Source organism: Panthera tigris, chromosome C1, assembly GCF_018350195.1.
Source record: "Panthera tigris isolate Pti1 chromosome C1, P.tigris_Pti1_mat1.1, whole genome shotgun sequence".
Classification (NCBI taxonomy): domain Eukaryota; kingdom Metazoa; phylum Chordata; class Mammalia; order Carnivora; family Felidae; genus Panthera; species Panthera tigris.
Window position 1 is genome coordinate 125,612,954 of NC_056667.1, and position 16,075 is coordinate 125,629,028.

Genomic DNA, 16,075 nt, shown 5'->3' on the forward strand with positions numbered 1-16,075 from the left:
CTCTAACTTGCCCTTTTGGTTTTGAAACTTCCCAGGTTCCTCCATCCCCCAATTCTTCAACCATTTTATCTCCTTGACAAAAGCACTTTCACTAAAGTATTTCAGTGGATTCTAATGAACTCAAACACTTCCTAGCTTTGAGGGGCAAGGGGATATTAAGCCTAGCCTCAGGTATTATTCAATGTTTAAAAGCTTAGAATCTTAATTCAGTAAATTTAAAAGATGCTGAGAAATCTATTCAGAGATTTAAGAACTAAAAATAACCTTTCCTACAAGAGATTTAAGCACAAAATTCTGGAAACCACAAGAAATAGATCAATCAACCCCAAAGCAGGAAGTTGGCAGCTTTTCAAACATGGTTGTGCGTTACCAACATTTAATTTTCCACTGAGGTTTGCTAGGAAGTTGATGTAAGTATACCACCTCTCAAAAGGATTATGGTAAATCTCAGTTTTGAAAAACAGGGAAAGGAGAACGTTGTCTACTAATTAGTAATTCCCAGATGGGGATGGCAGTGGCGGCTGGCAAGTTTTGCAATAGAAGTATGTTGGGAAGTGGCCCTCAACAGTGAAAACGGTGCTGGGTTCTAGGTTGCTGACCTGCTTTGGGGGTCAAAATAAATAGGTGGCATCCTAAACCTAACAGGGCTCCCAGAAAGGCAGGCCTACCTCTGACAAATGGGAACTCAGAAGCAGTGGCTGGTGGTCTTGGCTTCATTCACAATTAAGACTGAGCTATTCAAAAGCTAAGTGTAAACTCTGAGCTTGGACGGGTCCTGTGCACTGGTGGAAGTCAATGCAGGATAATCTGGCTGGAGATATGGCCACTGCTTAAAATCAGTATCTATTTGTCTTTATTCTAAGGCCATTCCATTTTTTCATAGAAGAATCATCTAATTTTCTGCTAGGAAGTAAAATATGCCTCCTAGAATTCTAGAAGTGAAGAAAGGGGTCTGGGGAGTGCCGGTTTTCAATATAATGCCTCTCCCTTTATCTCCACTAAGCTTGGTGTTTCCAAGGCTGGTGTGTCTCTGGTTCAGTTTCTCTAGAAAGTAAACTGGTAGGACAGGGGGAGGTCAAGGCATCCAGTGTCTACCTGTTCCTCATACAGATTTCCGATCAGTGCTGCTGTGCAGCCCCATCTTTGACACTTGCTTTCAGAGAGAGACAGTTCCTCCAAGTCACTGAGACTTGCCGGGGTTCTCCACAAGAACCGGCAAGCTTGCCCAAAGTGCACCCCTCTGCAGGTGCACAGGCTTCATTTTCATGGCTCTGCGAAGTCCATTTCCCTGAAGTCTTCCCTCTCTTCCTCTCTCTGATCAGTGACCAAAGTGTCTAGATCTACCTCCTAACACCTCTCTTCATCCTCCTTCCTCCATTCCCATTGTTCCTGCCTTACTTAATAAAAGTGTTCAGGGGCGCCAGGCTGGCTCAGTCAGTAGAGAATGCAACTCTTGGGACTGTAAGTTTGAGCCCCATGTTGGGTGTAGAGATTACTTAAAAATAAAATCTTAAAAAAAAAAAGCCTTCATCTTTCTCCCTAGCTCTACCATAGTAGTCTTTTAACTTGTGTGGAAGGCAGTATCTTTAACAACCTTTCTCTAGGATTCTTGTCTCTGGTATTCAGTCCATCACTCATCTAGGTAATGTTGTAAAGGGACTTTGCAGATATAATTAAGGTTACTCATCAGCTGACCTTAAGAAAGGAAGCAATTACAAGCATGAGAAGGATTTGACATACCACTGCTGGCCTTGAGATGTAGAACCCATGTGTTACAACTAGAAAGAAGCCTCTAGAAGCTAAGGATGGCCCCCCCACCCTTCCAGCTAGCAACAAAATCCAAGTCCTATAATCACAAGGAACTAAATTCTGTCAACAACCCAAATGAACATGGAAATGGAGTCTTCCCAGACTATCAGTTAAGAGTCCATTCAGCTGACACCTTGAATTCAGTCTTAGAAATTCCAGAGCAGAGAAACCAGTAGAGCCATCTCAGATTTCTGACTTACAGGACTGTGAGACAATACATGTCTGTTGCTTTCAGCTGCTAAGTTTGTGGTAATTTGTTAAGGCAACAATAGAAAAATAATGCACCTTGTCTCCCCACTTCAAGCCTGCTCTTTAAAAGAAAAAAAAGTTTATTTTTGAGAGACAGAGAGAGAGAGAGAGGGAGAGAGAGAAGAAAGGATCTGAACCAGGCTCTGTGCTGACATTAGAGAGCCCAATGCAGGGCTCAAACTCACGAATCGTGGGATCAAGACCTGAGCTGAAGTCAGATGCTTAACCGACTGAGCCACCTAGGTGCTCCTCAGGTCTGCTCTTTTTTTTTTTTTTAAACGTTTATTCATTTTTGAGAGGCAGAGAGAGGCAGAGTGCAAGTGGGGGAGGGGCAGAGAGAGAGGGAGACACAGAATCTGAAGAGGCTCCAGGCTCTGAGCTGTCAGCACAGAGCCCAGTGTGGGGCTCAAACCACCAACCATGAGATCATGACCTAAGCAGAAGTCGGACGCTCAACTGACTGAGCCACTCAGGAGCTTGCAAGTCTGCTCTTCTGATCTCATCTCTCAACTGCTGCCAGAGCAAGCTCTTAAAAACACAAATCCGATTACTGACCATGCTGCTTAACACAAGTTTTAACTTTACTGTATCATCTACATAAAATGTTATAGATAATACCATGTGTCTGACTTTGGTTTGTATTGATTTCATGACTTTTGCTTTTATACCTGATTGGCTTTCTCAGGTAGTTCTTCAAGTGGCCATCCATGTCTGATGGGGAGGAAACAATGCGACATGTCTAGAAATGGCTGGAGTGGGTTGTAAATTCAGTTAAGAAGGAAACTATGGTAATGTAAAGAGAAGACCAATACTTCAACTAAGATGGTGGCTATGACAATGAGAAAATGGAGAGGACCACAAGAAGTTCTGAGAAAAGTAACAGGCATCATGCTTTTTGTTACATACTGAGTGGGTATCTGTATGAGGGGTGTGTGCATGTGTGTGTATATATATATTATCAATGCACACATGTACTTTAAATGTATTTTTTATATAAAGTAATACACATTTGTGGGAACAATTTAAGCAGTACAGAAGAGTTTAGGTGAGTCTGAAACTGGCAGCTCATGGACAAATCGAACCAGTCAAAGGACCTTAATCGACTAATACAGCATTTTATTTTATTTTATTTTATTTTATTTTATTTTATTTTATTTTATTTTATTTTATTTTATTTCTTTTTTTTCTTTTCTTTTCTTATATTATTTTTTTAACATTTATTTATTTTTGAGACCGAGAGAGACAGAGCATGAACGGGGGGAGGGCCAGAGAGAGAGAGGGAGACACAGAATCCGAAGCAGGCTCCAGGCTCTGAGCTGTCAGCACAGAGCCCGACAACACGGGGCTCGAACTCACCAAACGTGAGATCATGACCCGAGCCAAAGTCGGACACTTAACCGACTGAGCCCCCCCAGGCGCCCCTGCAGCATTTTATTTTTTAATCTGAATTTGAATGACTTTAAATGGGTTATGCACTTTCTGATTTGCTATACTTCTACATCCTACCTCAACCTTTTCTGGTTTTACGCTTGATCTCATTTGTTCATATATGGTTCCTGCTTAGCTTTTAGCCATAGTAGTTTGTGATCCAGGCATAAAGTATAAAGTCCCTATCATCTCCACAAATCCCCTATCATATGGTCTAGAGCAAGATCCCTCAACAAGGGCACTAATGACATTTTGAAACAGATAATTGTTTAAGTGCAGTTCTGTTCACTGTAGATTACTTAGCAGTGTCCCAGGCCTCCAGCCTCTAGATTCTCCCCATTTGTATCCCCTAATCCTAACAAACTAAAATGCTTCCTAACACTGCCACCCTGGGGGGTAAAACTGCCCCCAGCTAAGAACTACTGTCTTAGAGAAAACTCTGGTAAGGGTTTCTATGATACGCTTGCAGACACTTTCTATGTCCTAACAGCAATTACATATAGCTGTGTCTCCATCCTTTGTTATACTTATTTTTCCCCTTCATAATTTATCACAAGTGCCACTCCTTATTCTCACCTATGAATATACCATAGGCCACATTTGGAAACAGCTGAAGAGAGTTTTCACTGTATAGAGTTACAAGTTGTTTGACTAACTGCACCCTCTCACATATCATGGATGGATGTTTTTCACCTGTGTGCATGGAAAAGGCTATAGATGGTAACTGACGGGATGTGAGGATGAAGGCAGATTATAGGTGTATGGAGATGGCAAGAGCTACAGGGGCTTCTGCCATGTGGCTGCTTGGTGAGGGGCTCTGAGATCTCTTCCCACGCGGGAGCTGGGCAACAGAACCCTTGACCAAGAATCATTCCTCCACACCGAGGGAAGAGTCTACAGGTGGTGGGGACTGAGCTCACACAAGGGGATACCTGAGTGGGGCAGAGAGGATTCTGATGCCAAGAAAGTAAGTGTACAGAGATTAGAAAGAAACCTGTAATGATAAAGGGCAAAATAATTACACAGACATGAGACACTAAACCTTTCCTTTTACTTTGCCCCCCACTGTAATCATCACCTCCCAGCCTTTGGGTGGGGGTGTGTCAACCAGAAACAGCTTCCCTGCCACACAGCACCCAGACCGGTGCCCTCTTCTACCAGGGGATGTCTTTCTGTTGTTCAATAGTGTCCCAGGCTTAACGGGCCACAGGACACACTGGCCTGTGACTCTGGCCTCTCTCCTAATGAGTGGGACTCATGGTGACCAATATCCTACAAACCTGATCTTTTTGAGCAGATTTGATCAGATTCACAAAACATCTAATTCTATTTCTATAAAATAAGCTACTGTTTTATGTATAATTTTCTCTTAACTCATCAGGATTTCATGAGTGGTTACATAAAATGTGTCAGACCCCCCTGTAGAAGTAACCGTGACAAAATAATATAATACAAAATAAAAAAGACAACACATACCTTTTAGTACTGTTTTGTTTGGTTTGTTGCTTTGTGATCTCCTCCAAAGCAAGAATTGGGCTACAGAACAGCTGCCCACTTTTCCTGATTATCTTTTGCTTCATGGCAGTCAGACTACTCCATTCTCGAACAAACCTCAAAATCTGGCAGAAAATGAGATAATGAAAAGCTCTAATGGCTCACCAGGCATCTTCCTTTGAAAGTAAAGCCACTTATAACATTAGAAAACTGAGGTTTTATTATATCCTCCAAATAGGCTTCTGAATGTCACAATTTAAGGCTTTCTTCAGATTGATGCCGTCTTCCTATCTTTATTGTAAAATACTGATGGCCAGTTCTCTTTCAACCCAAAGGCTCCCTAAAGACACATTTCAGGATGCCCCAGTGTATGTCCTTAATGCACATAGGGACCAATGGCAATAATGTGCCCAGTGCGGACCGAAAGGGGCCCGGCTGTCAGAAACACAAACCCAGCAGTGGCCGAGGCAGAGCTGGTCGTGGGAGCGGGGGTCTTACAGCGGTGGCAGGTTTCAGTGCAACATCTGAGAACTGCCTTTTTACCCAACTACCTAAGTTATTACAGGAAAACAGCCACCAATAAATCTGGAACATTTTTTACCAGGGTCACTATTAATCTTACTTATTAGTCATTTATATGTAACTGGCCACTTTTTGTGAATCTGAGAACCAGGATGAAATGATACCAAAGAAAATAACTCACTGCTACCTTTTCCTTTAAGTCAAGTGCAGTGGACCCACAGGGAATGTTTGATTTCCACTCAAAGGGCAAACACAGAATCACTATTTTCTCCTAAAAAGTGGCACACTGCATGCTGTTAGCTCCTGCACGTGCTGATCCTTCCAAGCACTGAAGATAAATCGGCCACAGATCAGAATTAAGGCCTCCTGAGCAGGTGCTTGACTTACAGCCGTATGCTGGTGCTTCTGACGAAGCAGGAGTCACCCACCACGGCACCATCCCTGCTCTCAGAATTTGTCATTGTTAGAACTGTCAGAGATAAATGGAGACTCTGTCAGATATAGATATATAACGGTTGCTAATCCTGTGAAGGAGAAATCCAACAATGTGAGGATGACTCTATCCACAGAAACAGCAAGCCTAGGTGTGATCACTCACTCAGGAAACCGATTTCACATTTCTTCTTAGCACCAAGGTAATTCAGAGGCAGTGCCTGGACCGATGACAACGTGCCCAGTGTGATCTGGCTCTGCGACAGGCCACAAGGTGCTTTCGTGAAACTCAGAATGGTCTTACAGTACTCAATACATTTTAACTGAAAACAAATGCAGAGGACTATTCTTACCAGGGAGCGATTGTGTTTCAGCTGAAAGCTTGCTGGTAAATCTTCCCAAAGGTCTAATTTTATATCCAAAGGAATGAAGTTACAGTTCATCTGGTTTCCATCCTGATTATAGATTAGGAAGGCATGATTAGTCCATTTTGTCTGTAGGCACTGCTGATTATTTTAAAAGTAAAGAATTATATGATGGCACAATATTCCCTGTCTCCTAAAAGATAAACTGGGGGGGGGGGGCGTTCTGACAAGATTCCACCCACACACAGCTCCCCGCAAGCATGCTGAGTGGAGAGAAGGGCCGGGCTCTCCAGTGCCCTCTGTGAATGCCTCCACCGATTTCTCTCTCTAAGGGTAAAAAATACCATGGAGAGGGCTTAGTCAGTTAAACATGAGGTTTAAACATGAGTATTTCTTTTAAAAAGGGGAAGAAAAACCCCTGCATATGAAAATCTATTGTATCAACAACAGCTCAACTCCTATTCCAACTCTCTCAGCTAAAAAGAAAGTTACAGCTTCCACAATCACTTTGGAAAAAACACACAAAAAGTACTTAACACACTGATTCAAAGTTTAGACATGTAATGGTTACTCTGAACTCTGAATTAGACTTGGGGTTCTGGCCAAAACCCACAGCTCTGTAGAGGGATGCTGTTACTACAACATAGGATGCTAAACATCCGTTACTGATCTTCCTTTTAAGAGGTGTGCTTTTAGGCAGTGCGCTAGGGTTTTAATCTAGATTCCTACCTCCAGATTCACCTCAGTTCACCTTATAGCTGTGAAAAGACCTGTTAATGTTCCCTCTGCTTAGTGTCTCATGTTTAGAAGATTACTTGAATAATATTTTATGGTAAAGGGACATATAGGCATGTAGCACAGTCATAAACATGCAGTTGAGACTATTAAGAGAGATGTCAAAAGGTGAGGTGGCCCATGTGACACAGGGTGGGTGCTGGAGACAGAAGAAGGTCAGCAAGGCTGTCACTGCAGGACTTTGCAGTTTCTCTCCTGTCTCCACCCAAAGAGGGGAAAAACACTGATCAGGTGATCCACGATGCAGAGTTTCCACTGTACAGAACAGAAAGTTTAAGGAGTTTAAGGGCTTCTGAATTCCAGTGTTTTATTCTGCCTGGTGTCTGCCTTTTGGTTTCTTGACCTTCCATCCCTTCTGGGGACCAGTTCTGTGTTATCCTCGTGTGATGGTCTGAGAAGCATGGCCGGGAGCTCTCCCTACACCGGGGCGAAGGGTGCCTCAGTCACTGGGACTTGCCTCCAGAGGAGCAGGGGGTGCTTAGGTGCTCCCTCCACGCTCAGAGGTTCCACATGGTGGGCAGGGGTGCAAGCCTTAAAGAGGAGCCCTATTCACTCCCTGGCTTCATTCCTGGTGTCTCTCTCTTGGCTGTGGTCCCACGACAGAGGTTGCGTGAGGCTTCTGGCATTCACGATCCTACTCATCTCCTAATATTCTAGCAATCCCTTCTAATTATTACTTAGCACTGGAGATTGTTACACAGCCTGCCATCTCTGTATATCTATTGGGTTTAGTATAAAACCTGTAACCTAAGTAATCTTGAAAAAGGCATTCTTTTGATAGGCTGGCCCATGAATTGAGAAAGGTACAACTATTATTTTCTTATACTTAAATGGTTAGAAATTTGATACTGTAGACCAAACGGAAGTATTCATAATCTCAGCAAGTATTTCCTCAAATACACTAGTTTACCTAAGCCAAAGATTCTCACAGGGACCCTGAGATCACTTCAGGGTATCCACAAAGGCAAAGTGTCTTCATAAGAACAGTAAAACAGTATTTGCCCTTTTCGCCCCCATTCTGTCACAAATGTATGGCGAAGTTTCCCCGGGATAGGCAGAGATGAGAATCCCAATGTCTTCTATTAAGACCCTAGAGAAACTGCTAAAAATGTAAAACAATGCCAGCTCTCCTCAGTAAATATTATCTTTGTTTCAGAAAATATAATGATGTTTCATAAAAATAAGCTATTGACATGAATATCAATAATGGGTTTATTATTACTACCCTTAATTAATAAATATTTTAAGTGTTTCCACTCTAATTTCAAGTGTAGTAAATGTCAATGGATATAACCTACATAAACAAAAGCTCCTTGGGGTTCTCGACAACTTTTAAAAGTACAAAGAGGTCCTGAGACTGAAAACCTTGAGTACCACTAACCTAGGGCATGGCATGAATCAGAGCAATCATATTTTTAAAGCTTCCTAGAATCTACTCAACATAGATGGGCAGAGCCCGGCTTCTGCAAAGATGCTGCTGCTGCTGCTACAAATGATTTGTGAAGGACAGAACTTTGTCTCTTTTGAAGTATGGTTGACACACGATGTTACATCAATTTCAGGTGTGCAACATGGTGATTTGACAAGTCTATACATCATGCTGTGCTCACCAATCACTTCCTGCCCTTTTGGCTAAGATCTAGTATGCCGTGTTCACCACAAGTGCAGCTAGCGTCTGTCACCACACAGCACTATCACTACAGTCATAGTGACTATATTCCCTGTGCTGTACCTTCCATCCCTGTGACTTATTCATTCCATAGCTGGAAGCCTGTACCTCCCAGTCCCCTTCACCCGCTTTGCCCATCCCCCATCCCTCTCCCCTCAGGCAACCACCAGTTTGTTCTCTGATTTATGGGTCTGTTTTTGCTTTGTTTTGTCCTTTGTTTTGTTTTTTAAGATTCCACATGTAAGTGAAATCATGCGGTATCTGTATTTCTCTGACTTATTTCACTCAGCATTACATGCTCTAGGTCCATCCATGTTGTTGCAAAAGGCAAGATCTCACTCTTTTTTATGGCTGCATAGTATGCCCTTGTGTAGATGTGGTGTGCGTGCATGCGTGTGTGACCAAACCTAGCAGCTAACTCTTACTGAGAGTTCCTTATGGCTAGGCACAGCACTAAGTGATTTATAGGAATTAGCTTATGTTACCCTTGTAACAACTCCTTTCCATGTTTTCCAGTTGAAAAAACTGAGGCACAGAGTAGTTAAGTAATGTGTTCAAGATCCCATACTCAGTAACAGATGTGATTTGAGGCAATTCAACCCTGAAGTCTGTGCTTTTAACTACTATGCTGTTTTGCCTTTCACTGTCTTTAGATTTAACAAAGAAATTTTCGAATTAGCTTTAAGGAGGAAAAGAACTCGATGCCTATCTCATTGTTAATAACAGTAAATATATCCACTGAAAAATGAAAAAAAGGAAGGCTTCTGTACGTTTTAAGCTGTAGAATCCCCATGATGCTTACCTTAGTATAGAGGTGAATCCGGTCAGTATTCTTACTTGCACAGAACATTAAGGTATCGTACACTGGCAAACTGTCTGGGATCTTCAACTGTTCTAATAAAGAAGATAAAAAAGAACCTGAAGGCTTACCTCCTCTCTATCCAAAATAGCTTATTTTAATCTTCTGTGGGTTAGAATGGAAGAGCTATATAAAATATATCATCATATTTCACAAAGGACACATGTCTGGGCTTGAAATAAAAATACCATGATAGGCCATCTAAGACCATACTGGCCTATATGGGAACCAGTTGCTTTGCACTTTTGCTAATGACCCCACAAGAGAGAAACAAATCCACAATTAGCTGAGAAGACAGGAGTTAGGTATGAGGGAGAATTTCCTGCCACCAAGAGTTGTTATTAGTCTTAAGAAGTCTAGAATCTAGACATTTTGCTAGAGCAGTTTTGAGACAGAAGGAGCACCATTTTGGTTTGACAGCAATTCAGCTTTGTGAGAGGCCACCTGCATGCCAGATTCTCTACGGCCCGGTGCTTCACATTCACAAAAGAAGATGAATGTGCATGAGCTCTTTTTCTGATAATCTCCTTTTATTTATCACTCCTGGGTCTCACTGACCAATATATTCTGTAGAACAGGGTTATCAAAATGGATCTAAATAGTTATAGTTAACACTTATCAAGTCCTTACGATGTGCCAGGCATTGTTCTAACTATATATCTTAACACCTCTCAGAAATAAGTAGTGCATTTTACAGAGGAGAAAACTGAGGCACATTAACTTGCCCAAGGTCATACCGCCAGTAAGAGGACTTACAGCCAGTCATGTGGCTATGGAGCCTGTGCCCTTAACCTCTGCCACAGTTCCTAAATGACTTTTATTATTATTATTATTATTATTATTATTATTAATTTTATTTTATTTTTCCCTCAGTGACCTTTTAAAGTGTTTCCCCAGATCTGGAAGTTTATGCTTTGTCATTCTGCTTGGCAATGTCATCATATTTTAAGTTTTCTACTCAAGGCACTGGTTACTTTACAAACTTGGAGTATTCCTGTATTTCATGAATTCAAAAATGTCCACTCTTCCCACACATTAACATCTCTGAAACTGGCACATCTTACAGGCCAATAAGTGTGGCATTTTACAATCACTGCTGGCCAGGTGGCAGATGTGAAGTAGCTGGCAAGGCCCAAGCACGCACGGGCTTAGTCGTGACTACTGTGATGTTGTTACTTCAACACCACGCTCGAGTCAAGTGCCTTGTTGTTACTACATGAGTTGAGTTTAATTACTTCTAAAAGGTTTTCAAAATGCTTCTCTCTGATTTGGTATTGAAATGAGAAGCTATCATGTATATGAAAAAAATTTTGGATATAAAGCAGGAGAGCATAAATTTGATATTTAAGGAAGTAAATATGTATCACTGGAGGAACAGCCAACATTTTTTATATTCTTGCAAATGAGTAAGCCAGTGCTTTATGGGACTTCAGAAAAGGAGATCCCTGCAGATAGCAGGCACTCTCTCACATCTGGATACTGCGATGTGCAAAAGGGCTGCCTATCACCTGCCAAGCACAGCAAATGAAGGCAGGAGAAACCGCCACATCCCTCAGGACAAATGAAAGAAGTAGCAAAGCAACAGAGGGAGCTATGACCTGGTCTGGGTTATCATTAAGATATTAAGTCATAGTTAATTAGATTTTCTTTCTTAATGTACATAAAACAAGTGCAATGTATAATCACTGCCTTGAGATCTTTTGAAGAACCATGGCTAATGCATTCATGTTTAAAGATCAGAAGTCATTCTGTGATAAAAAGCATTAGAGGATTGATTCTGAATCAGCTGATATTCTTGGTAACCAGAGGCTACATGGGGGAAACGTCTTTCTCTTTTCATTGTTTCCCTGAAATGTAATTTAATGGCTTGGGACTACAGAGGACACATCTTGTGAAGACCCAGCCATCCTTCCAGATCCCTGGAGTTCCAGTTAGAACAAAACCTCAGTCCCCGCAAAGCACATACCACTCCAGTTCTAAGAGCTTATGTGGATTGAATAAACACTTCAACATAGTGTGCCTCCTGTTTCTTCCGTTTGTTTTTCATGGAAATCCATGTTAGCAGGGAGATGTGAAGCATATTGCTTGTATGAAATTCTCAGCCCAGTGATCTGATAAGTCAAAAACAAAACAAAACAAAACAAAAGGAAGGGGGCAGGTATGGGGAAAAAGCTGGCATTGTCTGGAGTAGATGAAGCCAGTGGAATTTTCACTGGCAGACTTTCAAAAGGTCTAGCTAGTGATTTCTGAAAGGTATGTGTAAGTAAAGCTAACATACGCCTTCATCAAGGGACCAATTTACAACTAACAAGCCAGAATATCCCTGCCACAGATGAAGAGACTCATGGCCCAGGAGGTGATAACAATTGCTAGTTGTTTGTTCTGGGTCTGATGTTTAGTCCAGTGAGCCACATGCTGTCCTACAACAAGAACATCATCAGCACTTAAGGCAAGACGTGCTGGAAGCAAAGAAGGAAACCAGAGTTATGAAAGAAATGCCCTGCCTCAGACCACACCTAAAGACTGTTAAAATTAACACACCTAAACCAGGGGCCATCCCAAGATATTCTCTGAGAAGACCCTGAGGAATCAGAGGGAAGGAAGGCTGAGGGAAGAAGACAGGAGGATGCCCTGAGCTCAGAAATTCTTAAATGAACTTTTCATTTTAAAGCTATGAATCTGATTCTGAATTGTATCTGTGTTTTACAGGAACTGATTTAGAAGAAAAAGTTCAACTGTCCATTCCCAGTCCCTTTGGGGTTGTTATAATGAGAACCTCAATCTGTGGGTTACTATGGTCACTAACCGATTAGCAACCCCAGGGGCACCTGGGTGTCTCGGTTGGTTAAGCATCTGACTCTTGATTTGGGCTCAGGTCCTGATCTCACATTTCATGAGACTGAGCCCTGTGTCAGGCTTGCACTGGGTATGGGGCCTGCTTGGGATTCTCTCTCTCTCCCTCCCTCTCTGCTCCTCTCCCGCTTAGGTTTTCCCTTTCTCTCTCAAAGTAAATAAATAAGCAAGCAAACAAACAAAAACAACAAAATGTTCCTACTAAAAAAAAAGAAAAGAACCCCAAAGTACCCACAAACTCTGGCCAGCCGGCCCGTAAAGACAGTGATGTCTGACATACTGGCTGGTAGGTGCCAACCATCATAGCTCTACGTAATGAGTGGAAGCAACCAAAAAGTAAATAAATCCAAACACTACATGGCTGGCTCCAAGTGTAGTCATGAGTCACACTGTCTTGACATTATGTGCCTTAAAAACATTTTCTTAAAAAAAAAACAACCAAAACCCTACATTTAAAATATACCAATGAATTGTAGACATTTAAAAGAAATTTCACGTGCAAACGATCATTATCTGTCAAGTGGCTGTTAATAATCTGTCAATCTTTACTGTTTTGTCCAAAGAGCCTCCTAAATACCAGAACCACTGCCTCCTGCGTGGACGGGCCTGGCTCGGATGAGGCTGGGCCACGGGCTGGGGGCAGCATGTGAAGCGACAGGTCGGCTCTGCTCTCTGTGTCGTATCTGAGTGCCCATAGCTCTGTTCCTCCAGCCATCTGCTGTTTAAGGATTGGTTCCAAATGGCTGTATTTTTAATATAAATGGGAATACAAAGACTCTGCAACATGGTAGTAGTCACAAATCTACTCACAGTATTCTCTACGTGAGAACACTAAAAATGGAAATGAGACTTACCATCACCTGGCTGCGGTGTGAGTCCGTCCTCTCTCTCAATTTTCGCTATTTCTTCCTTGCTCTCAGCCAACGGTTTAGGTTCTGAGGGTGTAAGGCCTTGTTTTTCACAGTCAGAACTAGTCCCAGCTTTGTTGTATGTGTCTTTCTGAGGATCACCTTTCCCATTTTCATTTGTATCCTGGGTATCGCCAAGGCTATCTATTTGTAGAATTATGAAAATCAAACAACTTACACATAAATTTAGATACAATCGTTATTTACTCTAAGACCAGTTTTTAAAAAGTCATAGCTAGGTCTTATAAAAAGAAAGAAAGTGAACAATGTTTGTTCATTCTCTGGAGACATTTATTGGGACTCACTAAATGCCAAGTACGACTTTACGTGCTGGACAGACAGTGAGGAATGAGATAGACAGGTTGTTGCTTCCTAGAGATTCCATTTGAAGTGTCAGATAGAAATGAAGCCAGTAAGGGTTTTAGGCAAAGGAATATAACCATCTGGGTTTTTAAAGGATCACTCTGGCTGCTGTGTACTGAAGGGCCACGGGGAATCTAGCAGGGATGCCACTCAGGTCTGGGAGAGAAAATGGTGGCTTCCAGTAGGAAGGTAGCAATAAAGAAAAAGTGGCCAGAATCAAGATACGCTTTAGAAGTTATGCCAGCAAAACTTGACAAATCGAGTGTTGGAGGAGAGAGAGGAATCAAGGATGCTGCATCATGTAAGGATGATGAGGGAAGAGAAGATTTAGGTGTTAGGTGTGGTGGCGGTGAATCAAGAATTCCACCTTGGAAATATTAACCTTGAAGAACCTGTAAGACACCCAGGGTGGAGATGTTACATAGGCATGTGTACAAGCTACAGTTCAAGTGAGAGAAAGAAGTATGGGCCTATGAGCTGTAAAATGTCAAGTATAAGCTATGGAAGTTAAGAACAAAGCACAAGAGGGGCACCTGGCTGGCTCAGTACAGCATGCGACTCTAGATCTTAGGGTTGTGAGTTCAAGCCCCACGTTGGGCATAGGGATTACTTTAAAAAAAAAGCAGAAGAAAAGTGTTACTTATTGACAAATATTAGTGTTCAATATATACTATTGCCAAAATTTACCAAATGTAATGGAGACTGAATTAGCAACCTTTATAGGACTGTAATTTCCTAATATTGCTCCTTTAGTTTTTTGGATTCCACCATTTCCTCAAAGTGTTATATAGCAAACACTGATTAAAAAATGTAGATGAATTTGGGGCACCTGAGTGGTGCAGTTGGTTAAGCATCCAACTTAGCTTAGGTCATGATCTCACATTTCATGAGCTCAAGCCCCACTTCAGACTCCACACTCTTTCCCTTTCTCTCTCTCTCCCTCTTTCTGTGCCCCTTGGAGGATTCTCTCTCCTTCCCTTTCTCTCTGCCCCTCGTTCACTCATGCTCATTCTCTCAAAAAAAAAAAAAAAATTTACATAAATTAGAATTCTGCCTTTTAGTACTTTTGGGGGTCCTTCCACATCAAGGTTAGAAATCATTATGCCAAGTATAGTAATACTAATCTAATAATTACAACTTTTATATACAGTAGTATCACTGTTACTTAGAATATGTACTTCTGTACTTCAGACTTTAACAGTCACAAAAGGAGTTTCTTTAGGTTCCTTGAGAGTTATCTTATTAAATCATGGGTCTTGAAACTTTCACTGTTGATCTTGGTATCACAAAGAAAAATCAGAATATAAAACCCTATTAAACTGTGATTTTCGTTGCTAAATCACTCAACTTATACTTAATGTGAACTGACATTATTCTGTAGTCATGAGATACTTTATTTTTATGGCCTAGAGTAGTTGGAAATTGAATGAGATAATGCAGATTGTGAGAGAGATTATATGGAATAAGCTTGTGGTTCCAATTTAGTTCATAGACAACAGGTGTTGACGTTACAAATATAACCACCCAGATGGCAGACTTGTCATTTTTGTAGGAACACCCAGAATTGAAAGAGGAAAGACTCAGCTACTGATTACATTTTCTTTCAGATTAAAACTAAGATGCAGAAAAAGCAAGAAAGGCAGGCGGGATCTGCAGTACTGCCTGTGTCTCAGCTAACTCTTGGTTCATGTCACTTCTCTAAAGAATTCACCTATGATGGAAAAGGAGATGTGTACAATGATCACTGCTGATAAAACAACTCCTTGCAGTTTCCAAAACTGTCAACTTGGCATTTTGAGTTACCATGAACATGGTCTCTAACACTGGAAACCAAAGAAATACTAATGATCTTTTTTCTTAAGACAGCCTCAGTATTAGTAATCATTTCAAAAACAAAACATCAGAAAAACGCATATCATGCTATAAAAACATATTCTGAGGTATGTTTATAATTTCTACTTTTAAAATAGCAGGCCTTGGAAAAGAATAAACTCATAAAACCTACAAATTGGTTCTTAAAAGAAGATCTGTAGAGGAATTTTTATGATTTGTCATGCATGAAACAGGACACCATATATATCATAGTAGGCAAAGAAGCTACACCGGATTATTTTGCTATTTAAACAAAAACAGTCTGTAATTTCTTTTAAAACAAGTATTATCTACAGGAGAAAGAAAACAGCAGGTCTATGACTATAAGGCATATTTGCTGCCATAGCAACCGAGCTTCTATTCCTGCCCATTGAATTCACATCCTGCTGGCATTAATGAGAAATGTCCATTTGTGCCAAATTAATGCCATGTCACAGACGCTCTGGGATATACATTC

General features: G+C 41.3%; 1 protein-coding gene across 8 annotated transcripts in view; it reads right to left on the reverse strand.

The window, feature by feature from the left end:
• ZRANB3 (zinc finger RANBP2-type containing 3) overlaps positions 1 to 16,075 on the reverse strand; it is a 303,727-nt gene that overhangs the window by 10,359 nt on the left and 277,293 nt on the right. For all 8 annotated transcript variants that reach the window (XM_042994356.1, XM_015545089.2, XM_042994357.1 and 5 more), the window contains 4 exons: positions 13,330 to 13,527; positions 9,566 to 9,657; positions 6,288 to 6,389; positions 4,963 to 5,105 (listed from right to left, as the gene is read on the reverse strand). In XM_042994356.1, the coding sequence (XP_042850290.1) occupies positions 4,963 to 5,105; positions 6,288 to 6,389; positions 9,566 to 9,657; positions 13,330 to 13,527 (535 nt within the window). The remainder of the gene's footprint in view (positions 1 to 4,962; positions 5,106 to 6,287; positions 6,390 to 9,565; positions 9,658 to 13,329; positions 13,528 to 16,075) is intronic.